General features: G+C 49.0%; 2 protein-coding genes across 2 annotated transcripts in view; one reads left to right on the top strand and one right to left on the bottom strand.

Annotated features, from left to right (window-relative positions):
- Window positions 1-22,913, bottom strand: part of MICOS10 (mitochondrial contact site and cristae organizing system subunit 10) — a 424,103-nt gene that overhangs the window by 168,472 nt on the left and 232,718 nt on the right. The window lies entirely within an intron of this gene.
- On the top strand, window positions 7,260-22,806 carry MIIP (migration and invasion inhibitory protein). Its single transcript, XM_060259018.1, has 10 exons — window positions 7,260-7,337; window positions 8,627-8,810; window positions 12,361-12,831; window positions 13,809-13,911; window positions 14,750-14,861; window positions 15,898-15,962; window positions 16,282-16,411; window positions 16,983-17,079; window positions 20,874-20,981; window positions 22,393-22,806. Exons 2-10 carry the CDS (start codon window positions 8,637-8,639, stop codon window positions 22,516-22,518), a joined length of 1,386 nt encoding a protein of 461 aa, XP_060115001.1. The 5' UTR covers window positions 7,260-7,337; window positions 8,627-8,636; the 3' UTR covers window positions 22,519-22,806.

Genomic DNA, 22,913 nt, shown 5'->3' with positions numbered 1-22,913 from the left:
ACGGGGCTTCATTTCGGCTGGATGGTGCCTGCTTCATCCAGGAGGCAAATGAATTTTAAGCAGGCCCAGGCAGTTCTGAAAAGATGCTGCCACAGATGCATCCTCTCTAGGCTGAAAGAGCCAATGGCCAGAGGTGTTCAGGAGCTCCAAGAAGACCTCCCCCCACAATGCCAGCTCCCCACGTTGATAAAGGCTGGATTTAGCCCCACCCACCCGCTTCAGCTCTCTTGCAAGCAGTTAACGATAGCAGCTGGAAGAAGGACCAGTCCCAACTTCCACTTCCTTACCAGCTCCTTCTAGGTGGTGACGGCTGAACTTTGTGTGAACCCTGTTTTGCTGCGTGAGCCGGTAGTTGTAGCTGCTGCCTGCTTTCTGCCTCTGTCTAAATGAGGAGGGGGTGAGGGCTGCCAGGAAGCATCTTGCCCAAAGTCTTGCAAAGTGCCAGGAAGCATCATGACCCCGGCTCTTGGTCTGTGCATTCAGGCACCGCCCGAGTTGTGCCTCTTATTTTATTTTTATTTTATTACATTTATATGCCGCCCTCCTCTGATGGGCTCAAAGCGGCTAGTCACACTTAGGTCGTCTAGTTCTTCGCACTTAGGAGACAGGTGCTTCCTGTTTGCCTGGTAACACAGGTGCTTCCTGGTTACCTGGTAACACAAGGAGTACTTCCTGGTTACTTGGTGACAGAGGCCTCTCCAGAAGACATGGCCCAGTTACACTTGAAGAGAGCTGGCGGATTCCTGGCTGCAGACTATGAGATGCCCAAAAATGGTAAAAGAGGCACCACCCCCAAGGGCTTGCGGGTGGTGTAAACCCTTAGATGTGTTCAGGATGCCTGAATAGGTGATGAAATTGATTTTGACTTGCAAGACAAATATTGAACACGAAAGATGAACTCTCTTCCTTCTCCTATCCTTCTCTTCCGTAGATTCCCTTTTCCTTGAGCAGAGTTTTTGAATTAACCTCCTCTGGGTAGCCAACATATCCTTGCCATGATTTGCAGAGCTGTAGTAAATACTGCTGAATCAGGGCTGTGCATAGAGGTGTAGGGGATGGGAAATGCCCAGAGAGAAGGTCCCAGAATGTAGCTCCATGAAACTCCGCCAGTTAGCACCATCCTGGTTCTAGGAGAGCATAGGGAACTGACCGACTGTACTGGATTTGGGTCCCTTTGCAGTTTCTGTATCCTTTTGATTTGCAATGTAAGAGTGAAAATACCCTGTGATGGATGGCTTTTTTAAAAAAAAGGTTTAATAGGCTCTTTAGTTGCAGGAGGTGGTTTAATGCTGAGGGAGCTGGTCAGGGTGGTCAGTGGAGATGACGTGTTCTCACTTCCTTTATCATCTTCCTCCTGTATTAGCTTGCAGGAGAATCAAAGTCCAGCAGGCCCAGCAGATAGATCACTGTGCAGACTTCATGTGGCAGAGGTATAAGAACCAGCACCCTGCCTCCCCCTCCCCCACCTGCTTGCAAGGGAGTGCTCTGCCCCCCCCCCCCATCCTGCACTATGTGTGTTTCCTCAAACATGCCATGTCACCTAGTCTTAGATCTGTCCCTGGAGAACAGGCTACATTGGGTACTCTCTGCCAGGGACTAGGGTCGGCTTACTTGGTCCTGTTTGTCCCCTGCGTATCCTGGCTTGCCCCAGCATATATATTGTGTGTAAGGTTAAGTAATCCTTTGTATGGCCAGTTCACACGTCTCAAAAGCCCCAGGGAGGAAGCCCTTTATGTCTATATCAGATGGTAGTGGGACACCGGCCCCAATTCCGGGTCCTTTATTTGGTTTGCTGTAGCAACCCCCCTTTTCTGTGATTGCCAGATGGGAGAATTCGGAGGTAGACGGTGCATAATTTCTTTGTAGAACTTTTGGAACGGTCGTTAGATAGCAGAAGCCACGAAAGGTGAGAGAAATCCCTGTAAGCAATTCAGGATTTGCTGCCCTTTTTCTGATTTTCCAATTCCCCCAGTGGAATCTCCACTTGGAGTTAACTAAGCTGCTGGGTTCCTCATCAAACCAACTCGGCCGAATTCCTTTTGCCTGGTAGCTCTTCAGATACTGCGGACTAGGAGACCTGTTCCGAGAGCGAATTTGCCGCAAGTGAAAGAACAGAGCTCCTGTTTCCTTGAAACCAACCTTTCTAGCCAAATGCACTTTACTTTTTACAGCTGCTAACTTGATTACTAGACAATGTTTGTTCTCTCTCTTTGGCCGAATATGAGGCTTTTCCAGATTCTCTCAACAGGGTGTTTTCTCTCTGCTGTATGTAAAGGCCGTCGATTTGTGGGTTTTGGCTTTTTTTATTGCATGAATTAATTTTATTGCCATGGCCTTTCAGTTAATCAGACCTGAAAATAAACCATGAAATAAAATAAGAAATAATCCAGTTTCTGCGCTTTGTTTTCTTGGGTGGAAATCTGGTTGTCTGGTTGGTTGTCTCAGAGCTCTCCGCTGTACTCTGCTCCACGCAAGGTAAGTGACTTAGGAAAGGAAAGGTCCCCTGTGCAAGCGCCAGTCGTTTCCGACTCTGGGGTGACGCTGCTTTCACAACGTTTTCATGGCAGACTTTTTACGGGGTGGTTTGCCATGCCCTTCCCCAGTCATCTACACTTCCCCCCCCCCCCCCCAGCAAGCTGGGTACTGATTTTAAGGGGCAGTTTAATCCATGAAAACTACATGGAGCTCCCAGGGGTCAGCCACAAGTGTCCCTTTTGAATCTCAGACTCTGGAGACAAATTACAGCAAACATGAAAGGGCAGGGTGTAGTGGTTAAGTGTGCGGACTCTTATCTGGGAGAACCAGGTTTGATTCCCCACTCCTCCACTTGCACCTGCTGGAATGGCCTTGGGTCAGCCATAGTGGTTAAGTGAGCAGACTCTTATCTGGGAGAACCGGGTTTGATTCCCCACTCCTCCACTTGCACCTGCTGGAAGGGCCTTGGGTCAGCCATAGTGGTTAAGTGCGCGGACTCTTATCTGGGAGAACCGGGTTTGATTCCCCACTCCTCCACTTGCAGCTGCTGGAATGGCCTTGGGTCAGCCATAGTGGTTAAGTGCGCGGACTCTTATCTGGGAGAACCGGGTTTGATTCCCCACTCCTCCGCTTGCAGCTGCTGGAATGGCCTTGGGTCAGCCATAGTGGTTAAGTGCGCGGACTCTTATCTGGGAGAACCGGGTTTGATTCCCCACTCCTCCGCTTGCAGCTGCTGGAATGGCCTTGGGTCAGCCATAGTGGTTAAGTGCGCGGACTCTTATCTGGGAGAACTGGGTTTGATTCCCCACTCCTCTGCTTGCAGCTGCTGGAATGGCCTTGGGTCAGCCATAGTGGTTAAGTGCGCGGACTCTTATCTGGGAGAACCGGGTTTGATTCCCCACTCCTCCGCTTGCAGCTGCTGGAATGGCCTTGGGTCAGCCATAGTGGTTAAGTGCGCGGACTCTTATCTGGGAGAACCAGGTTTGATTCCCCACTCCTCCACTTGCACCTGCTGGAATGGCCTTGGGTCAGCCATAGCCCTGGCAGAGGTTGTCCTTGAAAGGGCAGCTGCTTTGAGAGCCCTCTCAGCCCCACCCACCTCACACGGTGTCTGTTGTGGGGGAGGAAGGTAAAGGAGATTGTGAGCTGCTCTGAGACTCTTGAGTGGAGGGCAGAATATAAGTCCAATGTCATCGTCTTCTTCCAGTCGCTTTTTCTTTAAATTACCTGCATCTGTGGGGCTTCTCAATGCAGCATACTGGGGAGGGGGAGGTCATAGCTCCGAGCAAAGCTGGCATTTGGGGGGCAAAATGTCCCAGGGAGCAAGACCTTGGCGAGAGCAGTCACTAGCAATACTTTGGTGGCTGGACTTCTGATTTGCTGTTGCACAGGGAGAGGCCATCCCGGGCTTCCTCTGAAAATCCTACATACAAAAAAGATGTCCACAATTTGCAATACTGACCAACCCCTCCCCTCTAGCCCCTCCCTCCTCCTTCCTGTCGTGATCCAGCAATGGTATTGGCCACTGGGATGGCAAATCCAGCCCCAGCAGCTGCTGTTGAAATACCTTGACTGGCCAGCGGAAGACTTCATCAGTATGCCTTGCTGGGACTTGCAGTTGGGTGCCCCAAAGGCCAGGGGGCGCTCCAGGGCTTAGGGGAACAGCTCTATGGCAGCTTGCTCCAGAGGCAGAAGAACTCCACCTGCAGAAGTTTGCCAATACCTTTTTTCAAGTTAAAGGTAAAGGTAGTCCCCCTGTGCAAGCACCAGTCGTTTCCAACTCTGGGGTGACGTTGCTTTCACGTTTTCAAGGCAGACTTTTTTAAACGGGGTGGTTTGCCATTGCCTTCCCCAGTCATCTCCACTCCCCCCGCCCCCCAGCAAGCTGGGTACTCGTTTTACCAACCTTGGAAGGATGGAAGGCTGAGTCAACCTTGAGCCTGCTACCTGAACCCAGCATCTGCCGGGATCAAACTCAGGTCATGAACAGAGCTTAGGACTGCAGCTTTACCACTCTGTGCCACGGGGCTCTTTTTTTCAAGTTGTTCAGTTGCACAGTTGAGTCCGACTCTTTGCGACCTCCTGGACCAAACCACGGCAGGCCCTCCTGTCTTCCACCATCCTCCGAAGTCTGCTCAGATTCGTGTTAGTTACATCAGTAACTGTCCAGCCGTTTCCTCTTTTGCCGCCCCCTTCTTTTGCCTTCTGTCTTTCCCAGCATCAGGGTCTTCTCCAGGGAGTGCTCCCTTCTCATTCGGTGGCCAAAGTATTTCAGCTTCAGCATCTGACCTTCCAAGGAACAGTCTGGGTTGATTCCCCTTAGGACTGACTGATCTTGCAGTCCAAAGGACTCTCAAGAGTCTTCTCCAGCACCACAGCTCAAGAGCATCTATTCTTCTGCGCTCAGCCTTCCCCTTCTTCTTTTGCCTTCTGTCTTTCCCAGCATCAGAATCTTCTCCAGGGAGCGCTCCCTTCTCATTTGGTGGCCAAAGTATTGGAGCTTCAGCTTCAGCATCTGACCTTCCAGGGAACAGTCTGGGTTGATTTCCCTTAGGACTGACTGATCTGATCTTGCCGTCCAAGGGACTCTCAAGAGTCTTCTCCAGCACCACAGCTCAAAAGCATCTATTCTTCTGTGCTCGACCTTCCTTATGGTCCAGCTCTCACAGCCATACATGACTACTGGGAATACCATCGCTTAGACTATACAGACTTTTGTTGCCAGGATGATGTCTCTACTTTTTATTATACTGCCCAGGTTCGCCGTAGCTGTTAGGTCTAAGCAAAACATTAGGAAAAACTTATTGCACAGTGTGTGGGGGAGAGGGTAGGGTTGCCAATCCCCAGGTGGAGGCAGGGGATCCCCCGGTTTGGAGGCCCTCCCCCCGCTTTGGTGTCGTCAGAAAGCGGGGGGAGGGGAGAGAAATGTCTGCTGGGCACTCTATTATTCCCTATGGAGATTTATTCCCATAGAAAATCATGGAGAATTGATCCGCGTATCTGGGGCTCTGGGGGGGGCTGTTTTTTGGGGTAGAGGCACCAAATTTTCAGTATAGCATCTAGTGCCTCTCCCCAAAATATTCCCCAAGTTACAAAAAGATTGGACTTGGGGGTCCAATTCTATGAGACCCAAAAGAAGGTGCCCCTATCCTTCATTATTTCCTATGGAAGGAAGGAATTGAAAAGGTGTGCCGTCCCTTTAAATGTGATGGTCAGAACTCCCTTTGGAGTTCAATTATGCTTCTCACAGCCTTGATCTTGGCTCCACCCCTAATGTCTCCTGGCTCCACCCCCAAAGTCTCCTGGCCCCTCCCCCAAAGTCCCCAGATATTTCTTGAATTGGACTTGGCAACCCTAGGAGAGGGGCAGCACTCAGCACTCTGCGTTGGGGCATTCTTGGGGATTTGGAGGTGGAACCTGAGAAGGGGGAGGTTTAAGGAGGGCGCAATCTCAGCGGGGTGCAATGCCCGGGGCAACCAGCTTGGGGAGGGACTTAAGTGGGGTACAGCGATTTAGGGGCACCTTCTTTTGGACATTCTGGACATCCAGCCGTTGTTTATTGATGATGTTATGGTAGAACAGGTGACAGAATGGAAGTTTTTGGGAATTACTATGAAACAGGATCTAACATGGGGGGCAAATACTTTAGCTCTAGAGAAAAAGGCCCAGCAACGACTATACTACTTAAGACTCTTAAGATCACTACAACTGTCAGGGAGTCTGCTGGTTGCCTTTTATCGTAGTTCCATTGAGAGCATTTTATCTTATTGCCTCTGGGTGTGGTTTGGGAGCTGCATGGAAGCAGAGAGAAGGGTGCTCCAAAGAGTGATGGTAAGAGCACAGAAGATTTGTGGATGTTCTCTCCCCTCATTGGTGGATCTGTATAATTTGGGATGTAAAAGGAAGATACAAATGATCTTAAGGGACCCTTCACATCCAGGCCACTTGCTATTTGAGATCTTACCGTCAGGCAGGCGATATAGAGTGTTGAAGGCGAAGACAAATAGATTCAAGGGCAGCTTCTACCCAAGTGCCGTGGTTAGGCTAAATGCAGGGTTATGAATGGTTGTTTTCAGATGCATTTAAATGGTCTATGTATATGTCCTTTTGGGGGGGGGGGTGTTGATGTGTTGGTATGTTTGTGGAAGAGCACCTCATTTCGTTGCTCTCATTTTCTTTTTTGAGAACAATGACAATAAATTTATCTATCTATCTTTTGGGGCTCATAGAATTGGTCTCCTTGGTCCAATCTTTTTGAAACTTGGAGGGTCCTTTGCGGAGAGGCATCGGATGCTGTGCTGCAAATTTGGTGCCTCTACCCCAAAAAACAGCTCCCTCAGAGACCCCCAGATCAATTCTCCATTATACGCTATGGGGAATCTATCTCCATAGAGACTAATGGAGTGCCCAGCACACATTTCCCTCCCCCCCCCCGCCGCTTTCTGATGACCCTGAAGGGGGGGAAGGGTCTCCAAACCGGGAGAGCACAAAGTCGGGAGTCCAGGGGGGCACCCTGAAGACAAGAGTGGAGTTCTGGGTCGAAGCTCCCTGGCGCATGCCCCTGTGTGCTCCTGAAGAACTGCGCGTGCTCAGGGAAGCTCATCCCTTGAAGAGAAGCCTGCCGAAGGCAGGCAGGAACTTCAGTGGGTGGGATCCAGCGCCCTCCAAAGCGCCCCTCCGTTCTCTGCTGCAGGAGAAGGGCTTTCTGGAGGCGGGCACGTGGGGCGGCGGGAGGTGGCGCGGCCCCTTTAAGAGGGAGAGCGGCGGGCAGTTGGGGCGGGGCCAGGGCCGGCCAATCAGGGTGCGTTCGGAAGCTTCTCTTTTGCTACATTGTTGAAAGAAACTGACCAGCCCGCGAGTGAGTGAGGGGGGGCGGGGGAGAAGCCCCTCTGCCGGGGGGGGGGCCTGGGGAGGAAAGGGGGCTAGGATGGGGGGGGTCCCTGGTCGAGGGAGAGGGGCGGCAGCCGGCCGACTTGAGGCTTGAGGCTTGAAGCAGTCAAGTTCATACAGTTGGGGGGTGCGCGGCTTTGGTTGGCTCAGATGTGCAGGGAGAAACCCCCTGGGTAGGGTTGCCAGCCTCCAGGTGGGGCCTGGAGATCTCCTGCTTTTGCAACTTCTCCAGCTGGCAGAGATCAGCTCCCCTGGAAAAAAATGGCTGCTTAGAAGGGTGGACTCCAGGGCACTGTCCCATGCTAAGGCCCCTCCCTCCCCAAACCCCGCCCTCTCCTGGATCCACCCCCAAAGTCTCCAGATATTTTCTAACACAGACCTGGTTCTGCTCAAACTTCTCAAGGGCTTTCGCTGAGGAAGTGTTTAGTGATTTCCACTCTATGACCACAGAAAAGTAACACCATTCAGTTTTGGTTTAGGTGGGTAGCCGTGTTGGTCTGAAGCAATAGAGCAAAGTTTGAATCCAATGGCACATTGAATACCAACCAAGTTTCATTCTGGGTGTAAGCATTCATCTATCCAGAGAAATATGCATGCACACAAAAGCTTAAGTCCAGAATTAAACTTGGTTAGTTTTAAAGGTTCCCCTGGACCCGAGCATTCAGTTTAGAATTGGAAGTGCACTGACTTCAGACATCTTTCTAATTCTGTGCTCCTCTTGTCCTAATCCAGGAATGCTTCAGTAACAGCCATCACTCAGTCCCTCACTCAGTACACCAATTTCAATCCAGACACTCCCTGTCTCACTTAACACTGCCTGCCAAAGGGAAAGTTCAGAGCCAGCATTTAAAAAAGAACTTTAAGGGCTGATATTTTAGGGGTTTTTTATTATTTATTTATTTATTACTTTACATTTATATCCCGCCCTCTCCGCAAGCGGACTCAGGGCGGCTTACAGTATCATAAAAACAATCAATTCCATAAAACATATAAAACCATAATACATTTATCAGTTTAAAACTATTACGCTATTAAAGTTCAAGTTTGGTTGTCTTTGAAGGCATAATAGAGAAATCCCTCTGAGCATGTTCAGAGTGTATTTCCCTTGCCACAGTGCATACGCATGCACACATACACCAGTTCCATGTCCAAAGATGTGTCCTCTGGAGTCTAGAGTGTTCTGTTCAGAAATTACCGTAAGAAAAAGTTTTGCTCTGCGTTTTTGGCCTGCAATCTCCTGTCTTCTCCTCTCTCAAAGCAGGCAACAGAAGATGGACCTGGAACAGCTAGAGAAGCTGCGTCTTATGAACCAAGATCTCCTGCAGAGGCTAAAGGCAAACCAAGAGGAATTCAGGAAACTGTTGCCTGACAGATCTCCATCGTGGCCCCTGCGATCCAAAAGAAAGACTCCTGAGAACAGACGGGTGCCAGATCCCCAAACCAGGGTATGTAGAGGGACAGCTGTATGGTGTTCCATGTCTTTCTTTTCTCCCTACTCCCTACTTTCAGGCTAGATAGGAGATCCGTGGCACAGAGTGGTCAGCTGCAGTACCGCAGTCCAAGCTCTGCTCATGACCTGAGTTTGATCCCAGTGGAAGCTGGGTTCAGTTAGCCGGCTCAAGGCTGACTCAGCCTTCCATCCTTCCAAGATTGGTAAAATGAGTACCCAGCTTGCTGGGGGGAAAGTGTAGAGGACTGGGGAAAGCAATGGCAAACCACCCCATAAAAAGTCTGCCAAGAAAACATTGTGATGTGATGTCACTCCATGGGACACTAGTAACTCGGTGCTTACACAGGGGACTACCTTTACCTTTTGGGGCAAATGATGCTCTGTATTCTTGGTGCTTGTGCGGGGGTGGGGGGACAGTGGGAGGGCTTCTGGTGTCCTGGCCCCAGAGATGGACCTCCTGATGGTGCCTGGTTTTTTGGCCACTGTGTGACACAGAGTGTTGCACTGGATGGGCCATTGGCCTGATCCAACATGGCTTCTCTTATGTTCTTATGTGACACAGAGTGTTGGACTGCAGGGGCCATTGGCCTGATCCAACATGGCTTCTCTTATGTTCTTATGTGACACAGAGTGTTGGACTGGAGGGGCCATTGGCCTGATCCAACATGGCTTCTCTTATGTTCTTATGTGACACAGAGTGTTGGACTGGATGGGCCATTGGCCTGATCCACCATGGCTTCTCTTATGTTCTTATGTGACACAGAGGGCGTTTTCGCACTTACCTTAATCGGCAGCGACGCCCCTCTTCAGCGCGCAGGATCTGCCCGGATTTCGCACCAATTGCCGCGGAGCACCCAGAAGAGCCGGAAAGTCCCGCGGCTTTTGCGGCGCAAATGGAAACTGGTTTTTGGCGGTTTCCATTTGCGCCGCAAAAGCCGCGGGACTTTCCAGCTCTTCCGGGTGCTCCGCGGCAATTGGTGTGAAATCTGGGCAGATCTTGCGCGCTGAAGAGGGGCGTCGCTGCCGATTAAGGTCAGTGCGAAAACGCCCAGAGTGTTGGACTGGAGGGGCCATTGGCCTGATCTAACATGGCTTCTCTTATGTTCTTATGTGACACAGAGTGTTGGACTGGATGGGCCATTGGCCTGATCTAACATGGCTTCTCTTATGTTCTTATGTGACACAGAGTGTTGGACTGGATGGGCCATTGGCCTGATCTAACATGGCTTCTCTTATGTTCTTATGTGACACAGAGTGTTGGACTGGATGGGCCACTGGCCTGATCCAACAGGGCTTCTCTTATGTTCTTATGTGACACAGAGTGTTGGACTGGAGGGGCCATTGGCCTGATCCAACAGGGCTTCTCTTATGTTCTTATGTGACACAGAGTGTTGGACTGAAGGGGCCATTGGCCTGATCCAACAGGACTTCTCTTATGTTCTTATGTGACACAGAGTGTTGGACTGGAGGGGCCATTGGCCTGATCCAGCAGGGCTTCTCTTATGTTCTTCTGTGACACAGAGTGTTGGACTGGAGGGGCCATTGGCCTGATCCAACACGGCTTCTCTTATGTTCTTCTGTGACTCAGAGTGTTGGACTGGATGGGCCGCTGGCCTGATCCAACAGGGCTTCTCTTATGTTCTTATGTGACACAGAGTGTTGGACTGGAGGGGCCATTGGCCTGATCCAGCAGGGCTTCTCTTATGTTCTTCTGTGACACAGAGTGTTGGACTGGAGGGGCCATTGGCCTGATCCAGCAGGGCTTCTCTTATGTTCTTCTGTGACACAGAGTGTTGGACTGGAGGGGCCATTGGCCTGATCCAACACGGCTTCTGTTATGTTCTTTTGTGACTCAGAGTGTTGGATTGGATGGGCCGCTGGCCTGATCCAACAGGGCTTCTGTTATGTTCTTATGTGACACAGAGTGTTGGACTGGAGGGGCCATTGGCCTGATCCAACACGGCTTCTCTTATGTTCTTCTGTGACTCAGAGTGTTGGACTGGAGGGGCCATTGCCCTGATCCAACACGGCTTCTCTTATGTTCTTTACTCCCTTCTTCCATAGCAGCTTATGCCATTGTCTTCCAATTTATCCTTACGACAGTCCTGTGAGGTAGGTTAGGCTGAGAGTGTATGATATATAGGGGAAAGTCTATGCCTGTCCGTTACACTCGTATCCTGTCCTTCCTCTTAGTGCTGCATACATAGTCCCTGCACCCTATTTATAATCCCATCAATCCTGTGTTTTCAGAGGGAGCAGCCCAGGATCTCCCCCTAAGCTTCAGAGCAGATTTGCACCTGGATCTTCACAGTGCTAGTTGCACGCTCTAGCCAGGGGTTCTGAAATTTTTTTAGTTTGGGGGCACCTTTGGAATTCTGGCACAGCCAACGTGATTGTTGCAGCCCGCCTTCAGCCATGCGGCGAAGATCCTTGTGCTGTGGCAACAGCTGCTGCCAAAGCAATGTTTTTTAAACAATCTGCACTGCCCATCAAATCTTCAGTGGCCAATCAGAAGCCTTGCTGGGCAAATGCCCCACCTGGTCCTGCCCATTTTCTAAAAGAACACTCGACAAACGCCAAGAAAGGTGCCAGCAGGCAGTGTGGCACCAACAGACACCATATTGGGGAACCATACTCTAGCACAGGGGTGGCCAAGCTGTGGCCGAGAGCCAGATGTGGCTCTTTCATGCAAATTGTGTGGCTCATGAAGCCCCCACCACCCAGTCAGCTGGCTTGGAGAAGGCATTTAAAGTTAAAGTTGCTTTATTTCCACCTCTCCCTCCCCATTTATTTCCTTCCTTCCTTCCTTCCTTCCTTCCTTCCTTCCTTCCTTCCTTCCTTCCTTCCTTCCTTCCTTCCTTCCTTCCTTCCTTCCTTCCTTCCTTCCTTCCTTCCTTCCTTCCTTCCTTCCTTCCTTCCTTCCTCAGACATCTGGCATTTATGTCTTGTGGCTCTCACACATCTGACCTTTGAGCATATATGAACATATGAAGCTGCCTTATACTGAATCAGACCCTTGGTCCATCAAAGTCAGTATTGTCTTCTCAGACTGGCAGCGGCTCTCCAGGGTCTCAAGCTGAGGTTTTTCATTCCTATTTTCCTGGACCTTTTTTAGTTGGAGATGCCAGGGATTGAACCTGGGACCTTCTGCTTCCCGAGCAGATGCTCTACCACTGAGCTACCATCCCTCCCCAAAACATATGAACATATGAAGCTGCCATATACTGACACAGACCCTGGGTCCATCAAAGTCAGTATTGTCTCTCAGACTGGCAGCGGCTCTCCAGGGTCTCAAGCTGAGGTTTTTCACATCTATTTGCCTGGACCCTTTTTAGTTGGAGATGCCAGGGGTTGAACCTGGGACCTTCTGCTTCCCAAGCAGATGCTCTACCATTGAGCCACCGTCCCTCCTTTATTCTATGTGGCTCTTACGTTACGCAATTTTGGCCACCCCTGCTCTAGCAGTTGTCCCATGTTGGTTCTTTTGGGGGTATAGGAGGCCCCTATATATTTGGGAACTAATCTGACTTCTCTTCCCATTCCAGAAAGAGAACCAAGTCCAGGCTGCTGAAGAGTTCCCTAGCGCTGTGATGGGGCTGGCCAGGGGGGCAGGGCCCCCACAGGCAAGACCTGGCCTCAGCCCCCCCTCGAAACCCACCACATCCCGCCAGGAAGAAGAGCAAGAAACACCACCCCAAGAGGGTCGGCATCCAGACTCGGATCGGACTGAGAAGACTTCTGTGCCGTCAGCAACGGAGGGCAAGCCTGCCCGAGCAGCTGACAAAATGGTGAAAAAATGCCATGCTCCAGGAGACCCAGAGGGAAAATCCATTCCTGTGAGCCAAACAGACTCTGAAATGGATCCTGCTGCCTTGCGAAGGGCGAGGGCCAGAGCGGAGCCAAACCAGGCGCAAGCCAAAGGGAGCCGCGGGCCAAGAGCGTCGGCTAGGATGCCGCCGGCTCCCAAATCGATCCTGCTCACCCCTCAGTGCAAGGAAACCAAAGAGAAAACTCAGGTGGGTGGTTGCAGTTCTCTCCTTTACCAGCCTTATCTTGGTGGGGGAGGAAAGCGCTTTCAAGTTGAAGCCAATTCTGTACACCAGGGGTATCAATCATGTGGCCCGGGGACCGAATTAGGCCCTTGGAGGGCTCCTATCAGTCCCCCTGAGCAACTGGCTATCATCTGCTTCCTTCTCCCTCTCTTTTGCTTCCTTCTGCATCACAGCTTGCTTTGCCAGGCTTGCTCAATCACAAAGGAGCTACCAAGCAGAGTCTCTATTTTCTCCATTGGCTGAGGCTCCTCCCTTAGGGAGGAAGCAGGGGAGGCAGAACTTGCTTTGCCAGGCTCTCTCAATCGCACAGCAGAGCTACTGAGCCAAGCCTCTCCACTTTCTATTGGCTGAGGCTCCCCCACCCTGGTCCCCTGGGGAAGGAAGGAAAGAACCAGTTTCCTTTGCCCAGTTCTCTGGATCCCATGGGAGAGATTCAAAGAAAACACCTTTAAGACCAATCAGTGCTAATGTTTTAAACATGTTTTAGGGGTTTTTTGGTGGTTAGGTGTGTGACTGGGGAAGGCCATGGCAAACCACCCCGTAAAAAGTCTGCCGTGAAAACGTTGTGAAAACAACATCACCCCAGAGTCGGAAATGACTGGTGCTTGCACAGGGGACCTTTCCTTTTTCCTTTTCCTTTGTTTGTTTTATTCAATTTGTATCCCACCCTCCCCGCAAAAGCAGGCTCAGGGCAGCTTACACACCCATGTAAACAAATGGGACATAAAACCACATTAAAATATAAAAAGATACAGAGAACACAAAAACAGGTGCTATAACGATCTTTCAATTTTCCACTCGTTATTCCAGCTGGATGTTCTACAGAAAAACCAACCTTAGGTTCATGTTCAAGGTGGTCGGGTTGTTTCGGAGTCTGTTGCAGCCTGTGATCTTAATTTACAAATGCCTGGTGGATGGGGGGTGACGTTTTTCTCTTGCAGAAGGAGGCCGGGCGTGTGACGTTTGTGTCTGACCCTGAAGAATACACTCTCTCTGCAGACGAGTGGTCGGTTCGCCCTTTCCTGGGGTACGACTGGATTGCAGGTGTGACCGTTTTATCCCTTTGGAGCAGAAGGGCTATGGAGGCTGGTAGTTTGTCCCCTGAATGTGGCTAATGCAAATCGATTTCTCCATGCTATGGTGGTCTTGGGGGAATAGTTTATTTATTTGCTTGCTTGGTTCATCTGGAGAGCCAGTTTGGTGTAGTGGTTAAGTGTGCGGACTCTTATCTGGGAGAACCGGGTTTGATTCCCCACTCCTCCACTTTCACCTGCTAGCATGGCCTTGGGTCAGCCATAGCTCTGGCAGAGGTTGTCCTTGAAAGGGCAACTGCTGTGAGAGTCCTCTCAGCCCCACCAACCTCACAGGGTGTCTGTTGTGGTGGGGGATGGGGAGGTAAAGGAGATTGTGAGCCGCTCTGAGACTCTTCGAAGTGGAGGGCGGGATATAAATCCAATATCTTCATCTTCTTCATCTATATCCCACTTTTCTAATAGAGACTCAAGACAGATAACAAACTATTTTTTAAAAAATCCATCAGAGTGCTTAAGACACCAAGAGAAGGATGAGAGGACTGGAAAACAATGCAAACTGAAAGGCATCTTAAGGCATGACATAGAATCATAGAGTTGGAAGGGACCTCCAGGGCCATCTAATCCAACCCCCTGCACAATGCAGGAAATTCACAAGTATCTCCCCCAAGAATGCAGAAAAAAACCTGGAGTCCAGAAGGTGACTCTCAGTAGCTAAATGGAATCTGTTCCAAGCCAGAGTGAATATTGGCTCCTGGGGGAAGCAGGATTCCTGTAGACTTTTGGTCTGACTCAACAGGGGCAGTTTTGTGGTCTGACCTGTCTCGGACTCCCCTTCCCTTCTCTTCCAGGGTTGCTAGACATGGACTGTTCAGTCTCGGAGAAACCAGAGCAGTACTTTTCTGAGCTGCAGGACTTCCGGCGGGTGAACAGAGATGCTTGTGTCTACGATGGATGCTTACGGTGAGGAGGGTGAGGTGCGAAGGCAGAAATCTCCATGGGGAGGGCTCATGCATCCAGACCAGAAGGGGAAACTAAACTCCTGGAAGTTCAGCTCTCCAGATGGGGCCTAGCTCTGTATGCCCAACCTCGATCCTTGGAAGACAAATGGTTTGTCACTAGAGACAGGGCCTTCTTGGTGTTGACACCACAACCTCTTAGCTGTTTTTACTGGCATTCTAACTGACTCATGTGCATCACTGTTTTGTGGGTTGTGTGAGAAACTGATGAACGTTGAAGTGCTGATTGATGGTATTTTGAGATGGTGACAACCAAAGCATTTTCGCTGATCAAAAAGCGCGTCCTTGAAATTGACCATGGTAGCTTGAACCTGAGAGCCTGCAGAGTAGGATCACCCCTATCTTTTGATCTTTCTTACCCCAAATCTTTACCCCCTTGGGTGTACTATCTTACCGTGCCACATTATCGCACGGCTTTTTTTGTTTGCAAGACTGAACCTACAATGGTTTTGAAAGGGAGATTTTCGAAAGCATAGAAAAAGGATAGAGAAGGTAGAGAAAGAAGTACTTTTCTCCCTTTCTCACAATGCGAGAACTCATGGGCATTCAATGAAATTGCTGAGCAGTCGGGTTAGAACTGATAAAAAGAAGTCCTTCTTCACCCAAAGAGAGATTAATACATTGAATTCACTGCGGCTGCAGCTGCGAGCATAGCCAGCTTCAAGAGGGAATTGGATAAACCTATGGAGCAGAGGTTCATCAGTAGCTATTAGCCACAGCATATTGATGGAACTCTCTGACTGGGGCAAGTGATGCTCTGTATTCTTGGTGATTGGGAGGGGCAACAGGGTGAGGGCTTCTGGTGTCTTGGCCCCACTGATGGACCTCCTGATGGCACCTGGGGTTTTTTGGCCACTGTGTGACACAGTGTTGGACTGGATGGCCATTGGCCTGTTCCAACATGGCTTCTCTTCTGTTCTAAAGCATCTGCAGTGCTGGAGAGCTCAGAACGATCCTTTGGCTGTTCGTTTCCTCCACAGGTCGGAGATTCTGGGCTCCTCGGCTCTCAACCAAGGATCAGAGACGGAATCAACTTCCCATCAGTGTACGGTCAGGTGCCCTCTTCTCGGCGGCCCACAAAGGGAGGACTCTTTGCATGCTCTCTGCCCCCTCCCACGACCAAAAGGACACTTGGTTTCTGTGTCCTGAGCCATCATGTCTTCCAGGGAGGAGGCCCGTGCCAATGTAGCCATCTGGCCACTGCCTGTCCTGATCTGCCATCCTCAGGCCGGGGCAAGGTCCCTGCTTTTGAGAGCCACTGGGCACCCTTCAGCCCCCAAGGTCTGTGACCCAATGTCCTGTTCTGCCCGCAATCGGGAGAAGTGCCCGGCCCAGCCTGCAGCAGATTCTGGTGTCTCTTGCAGGTGTCTTCTGCTACCGCTTAAACAAGCGACTCTTCACTGTCCCCACGGGGTCAGAGGCGGCCTGTCCCATCTGCAAAACTCTGAGAACTCAGCAGCCTCCGGAAACTCTGGTGGAACCAGCCTTTGTCAGGTGAGTACAAACACAGCGAGTGCTACGGCATGCACACCACGCTGGCTTCTGGTGGGGAAGTTGGTACAGTCTCGGGCTGCACCAAGCAACGTCGGTGCTACCCTGAGCCTTTTGCCTTTTCTCCCTCTAAATGTGTGAATGCTTAATGGGAAATCACTGTCTAGAGCAGCGGTGGCCGAACTGGCTCGGGAGCCACATGTGGCTCTCTTACATACGTTGTGTGGCTCTCAAGGCCCCCACCACCACACTGGCTGGCTTGGAGAGGGCATTTCTCTCTTCAAAACACTTCTTCGAGTCAAGCCATTCAGTGGCTTGGAGAATGTATTTAAAGTTAAAGTTGCTTTCTTTCCACCTCTCCCTCCTCATCTATCTTCCTTCCTTCTCTCAAACATCTGACCTTTATTCTGTGTGGCTCTTACATTAAGCAAAGTTTGGCCACCCCAGTCAAGAGGATCACACCAGAATGTAGAACTGCACTTGCCTTGTTGTGATCAAAAAGGGGTTTTTTTACTCTTGTAATAAATTCCTAAACGTGCTTGCCAGTGCCTCTTGGGTGTGCTGTTTGTTGCAGGGTCAGCATCCCGCGATCCACCCTCCTCCCACCGTACAAGCACAAAATCCACCGCAGGAAAAGCTACGAGCCAGCAGATGACCTGGCATTGCCATCGGTGAGTGTCCTGGCTTCTAAGAACATAAGAGAAGCCCTGTTTGGTCTGGCCAACAGCCCCTCCAGTCCAACACTCTGGGTCACATAAGACCATAAGAGAAGCCATGTTGGATCAGGCGAATGGCCCATCCAGTCCAACACTCTGTGTCACATAAGACCATAAGAGAAGCCATGTTGGATCAGGCCAATGGCCCATCCAGTCCAACACTCTGTGTCACATAAGACCATAAGAGAAGCTATGTTGGATCAGGCCAATGGCCCATCCAGTCCAACACTCTGTGTCACATAAGAACATAAGAGAAGCCATGTTGGATCAGGCCAGTGGCCCATCCAGTCCAACACTCTGTGTCACATAAGAGAAGCCATGTTGGATCAGGCCAATGGCCCATCCAGTCCAGCACTCTGTGTCACATAAGAACATAAGAGAAGCCATGTTGGATCAGGCCAGTGGCCCATCCAGTCCAACACTCTGTGTCACATAAGAGAAGCCATGTTGGATCAGGTCAATGGCCCATCCAGTCCAACACTCTGTGTCACATAAGAAAATAAGAGAAGCCATATTGGATCAGGCCAGTGGCCCATCCAGTCCAACACTCTGGGTCACATAAGAACATAAGAGAAGCCATGTTAGATCAGACCAATGGCCCCTCCAGTCCAACACTCTGGATCACATAAGAACTTAAGAGAAGCCATGTTGGATCAGGTCAAAGGCCCATCCAGTCGAACACTCTGGGTCACATAAGAGAAGCCATGTTGGATCAGGCCAGTGGCCCATCCAGTCCAACACTCTGTGTCACACAGTGGCCAGAAACCCAGGTGCCATCAGTAGGTCCACCAGTGGGGCCAAGACACTAGAAGCCCTCACCCTGTTGCCCCCCCCCCCCCAAGTACAACAGATGCGAAAGAAAGAGGAGGCTTTCAAGTACCTGATTTATTGTTATACCATGATGCAATTTGTTTGGTTCGGATTAAGGACTGGATGACATTTATTTATTTATTTATTCTATAACTTATATCCCGCCCTTCCCACAAAGTGGCTCAGGGCGGCTCACAACAAACAATAAAACAGAATTCAAAATTATTACATTTAAAAGTTAAAACATTTAAAAACCTAAAAACCTTAAAATTTTAACATTAAATCTATACCATATGAGTCACAGAAGTCTAATAAGCTACATTTATTTCCCAGTCAGGCGTAGGCTAACCGGAAGAGGGTTGTCTTACAGGCCCTGCGGAACTGAGCAAGGTCCCGCAGGGCCCTCACCTCTTCCGGCAGCTGGTTCCACCATGTAGGGGCCATTGTGGAAAAGGCCCTGTCTCTGGTTGTCTTGAGATGGACTTCCTTAGGCCCGGGGATGGTGAGAAGGTTTTGAGTCCCAGACCTCAGTACTCTCTGGGGAACGTGTGGGGAGAGACGGTCCTTCAGGTAGGCAGGTCCCAGGCCATATAGGGCTTTAAAGGTAATGACCAGCACCTTGTACCGGACTCGGTATGTTATTGGGAGCCAGTGCAGAGCCCGGAGACCCGGCCGAATGTGCCCCCACCTTGGTAGGCCCAATAGCACCCAGGCCGCGGCATTCTGCACCAGCTGCAATTTCTGGGTCCGGCACAGGGGCAGCCCCATGTAGAGGGCATTGCAGTAATCCAACCTCGAGGTGACCGTAGCATGGATCACTGTTGCTAGGTCATCGCGGTCCAGGAAGGGGGCCAACTGCCTTGCCCGTCTAAGATGAAAGAACGCGGACTTGGCAGTGGTTTTTTCACACCATTATATAAGGAGGACTTTGTTGAATACCTGGAAAAAATATAGTAAATATGGTGATGAGAGGAAACCGCTTTGGATAGTGCCAACTGAAGTCATAAAGCTGTCTCAAAGTTCACAGGAAGAGAAATGGGTTACCTATGAGCAATTGCTAAAATTTCATGGAGGAAAATAGAAATGAAGTCGGTGGAAGAGCTAAAAGATAAATTTGATTGGTTTCAGTTTTTACAAATTAAAAACTTGGTAGAGAAAGATATCAGGAGTACAGGTATAAGACGTGAAAAAAACAGAAATGGAGAAAGTGCTTTTGGGTGAAAATGAAAAATTGATTTCAAGGATCTATAAGCTATTACTGAAATGGTCTACAGAAGAGGAGGTGATAAAACCTCAAATGATTAAGTGGGCAATAAATTTTAACAAAGAAATACAAATGGAGACGTGGGAACACCTATGGAAGAACCCTATGAAAATATCAACGTGCTATAACATAAAAGAGAACTGTTTTAAAATGCTGTATAGATGGTACATGACACCTAAAAAGCTAGCAAAAATGAACAATAACATTTCGGATAGGTGTTGGAAGTGTAAAAAACAGCAAGGTTCTTTTTACCACATGTGGTGGACTTGCAAGAAGGCAAAACAATTTTGGTCTATGATTCAACAAGAGATATCGAAAATCTTGGGTTATAATGTCAAGAGAGCACCGGATGTTTTTCTGGTGGGATTACAAATAGAAAGCTTCCCGAAGCAAGATAGGACATTGTTGTGGTATTTGCTTTCAGCTGCAAGAACATTGTATGCGCAAATGTGGAAGCAAGACAAAATACCTGATAAGTGGGACTGGGTCTTAAAGGTTCTTAACTGGAGTGAAATGGACAAACTTACTAGAATCTTAAAAGAATATAATTTGGAGAACTTTAAAGAAGATTGGAATAAATTTCAAAACTATGTGGAGATGCAATGGAAGGTGAAGAGACATTTAGTGGTTTTTGATAATATTAACTGAACTCTAAAAGAGAAAAAGGACTGTGATTACTGAGTACTGTTCTAGTAGTGAAATATAAGTAGCTGAGTTTATATAGTAAATTTATGTGAGTTAAGATAAGATTAAGATTTGAATAATTTTTAGTGATGATTTAAGGACTATGAAATATATGTTTAATGTTTAACAAGTAATAATTGAATTTTTATAAGTGCAAAGAATAATAGATTATGGTTATCTCATTAAATCTGTAATATTGAGGATTAAGAAGTAAGTAATGAGTAAAAGAATAAGAATAGTAGTTATATTAGAGTTAAGATAAAGTTAAGTGAATAATAACTTTTAGTTAAGATTCTATATATGTGAATTTTTACTTTTAAAAGGTTTTTAATTTGTTTTGTATACCGGTGGAGGTCACATTTTGGAGGGTGGGAGGGGTGAGAAATTGTGTAATGTATTGATGAACTATATTTAGATTTTGATAGTAGAATACTTTTCAATATATTGCAAAATAAAATTTTTGTTCACACACACAAAAAATAGTTCATAAAATTGCAGATGAAGCAGAGAAATGGGCTAGAGAGAATGTTTGTCTCCATTTCCCATAATGCTCAAATGCCGAGGCACCCGAATGGAGTAACTGGAGGACAGACAAAAGGGAATCCTCCTTCATACAACACATAATAACCTTGTGGGACTCCATGCCCCAAGGTGTAGGTATGGCCTGCATTTTAGATGACTTCCAATGGGAAATAAAGCAAGTTCAAGGAGGAGATGCCCATCAATGGCGACTGCTAAACTGAACCTCCATGCTCAGAGACAGTCTACCTCACAGGTCCCAGTTGTTGATGGGCCAGCACCAGAGGCCAATGGAGGTGGCCATCACATGCGCCCTGCTTGTGAGCTTCCCAAAATGCACTAGCTGCTCACTGTTGGAGACAGGATGCTGGGCTCGATGAACCCCGGTCCACTTGAGCAAGTTCTAGGTCCCTGGTATTTTGGGGGAGGGGGGTTCCTCCTCAGCATCAGGCCCTCTCTTCTCTTCCCACAGCACTGCCTGGCCGGCTGGGAGAACCCCGCCCAGACTTTCAGCTGCACCCTGAGCAGTCTCGACCTCCGGACTACCCTGGCTGCCAATTCTTCCGGCCACTTTGATTGGGTAAGAATACATGATGCAGTTAGAGGGGAATTGTACAGATGTGCCTGAGAGCCAGTTTGGTGTAGTGGTTAAGTGAGCGGACTCTTATCTGGGAGAACCAGGTTTGATTCCCCACTCCTCCACTTGCACCTGCTGGAATGGCCTTGGGTCAGCCATAGCTATCCCAGGAGTAGTCCTTGAAAGGGCAGCTGCTGTGAGAGTCCTCTCAGCCCCACCCTCCTCACAGGGTGTCTGTTGTGGTGGAGGAAGGGAAAAGAGATTGTGAGCCACTCTGCAACTGAGTTTCAGAGTGAAAAGCGGGGTATAAATCCAATATCATCATCATCTTCTTGATATTCTGCAGGCTACAGAACCTTGAATTATGCAGGTTGTGGAATTTTCTGGATACAGTTCTAGAATTTCTTCAAAGAAGGTTTTAAAATTATGAATGGAGGGGGGATGTAAGCAGGGCAATTTTGATTTTATTGGCACCTAAAAGACTGCAGCTTTGATGCCAATTAAAATGCAGTTTTATTTATTGCATCTTTATTCTGCATTTTTCAAAAAATGTAATTGGTACACCTATTTATTTATTTAATTCAATTTGTTGGCTGCCCTTCTCTAAGAATAGGGCGCAGGGCGGGTTACATCAGATGAAAAGAAGAATTAAAGCACCATTAAATGCTAAAAGCATCAGCAGTAGATCAATATATTGTCCAGATGGCAGAAGAAAATGTTTAATGCCCCCCTCCAGCCCCTGTGTGATGGGGATGTGGAGGGAGGTGGGGTGGAGTATAGGAGTGCCAGACCATCACTGACCTCAACCTCTGAAGCTGCCTTATAATGAATCAGACCTTCGGTCCATCAAAGTCAGTATTGTCTACTCAGACTGGCAGCAGCTCTCCAGGATCTCATGCCTACTTGCCTGAACCCTTTTTAGTTGGAGATGCCAGGGACTGCACCTGGGACCTTCCGCTTACCAAGCAGATGCTCTACTACTGAGCCACAGCCCTATGCATGGCTCTCCAGGGTCTCAAGCTGAGGTTTTTCATGCCTACTTGCCTGGACCCTTTTTAGTTGGAGATGACAGGGACTGCACCTGGGACCTTCCGCTTACCAAGCAGATGCTCTACCACTGAGCCACCATCCCTCCCTAATGCCTGGCGGAACATCTCTGACTTGCAAGCGCAATGGAAAGGCAGCAGATCCCATAGCATCTGGGCCCTTCTAATCTCCTAACAGGCAGACAGAAAGAGAGAGGCTGGCTAGAAGTCATCTAGCATGTTTCTTCACTTAGTCGGGGTTTGAACCTGGGTCACTGCAGTCCTCGGCTAACACCGTATCCACACTGACACCACCCTGGCTGTATAGTATTCCCTAGACCTGCCTCAAGGATAATAATGCCCTTTTTCCCTCCACCCCACTCTTACAGGAGTTTGTGTCTAGAGTATCAGGCAAAACCAGGACCGATGACCTCCTCAACCTTTCCCGTGTGGCAGCATTCGAACTCGACAACATGTCTCGTCTGTGGCGTCACCGGAAGTTGTCGTTCAGTTAGAGCAGTTCCATCTCTTCCCCTCCACCTAATGGGAGGGGGGGGGAATCAGGAAGCCTGGAATTAAGTCTGAGGGCTGCTTCTGCCCCTGAAGCTGAACAGCCCACCAACCCGGCTCCCAGCAGAGCCGAGTTCAAGAAAAGGCGGGACAGTCAACAAAAATCTCTGTCTGTTCCTCAAAGCCCAGGGCATGCAGACACAATGTAAAAGCGGGTTTATTTTTTTCCAAGTGGTACTTGAGCAAAGAGGGGGTTTCAAACGGTTTTCAATAAAAATGATTTTTCTTATTTCTGGAAGGCTAAAGAAACGTTGAATGTTCATGGATTTGCAGTAGGAGGGAGTTCCACAAGACCGAGGCTACTGTTTGAGAAAGCTTTGATCCCCAGAGGGAGTCGGGT

This window comes from Heteronotia binoei, chromosome 18 (genome assembly GCF_032191835.1).
Source record: "Heteronotia binoei isolate CCM8104 ecotype False Entrance Well chromosome 18, APGP_CSIRO_Hbin_v1, whole genome shotgun sequence".
NCBI classification, from domain to species: domain Eukaryota; kingdom Metazoa; phylum Chordata; class Lepidosauria; order Squamata; family Gekkonidae; genus Heteronotia; species Heteronotia binoei.
This window is presented reverse-complemented; position numbering and strand designations above follow the sequence as displayed.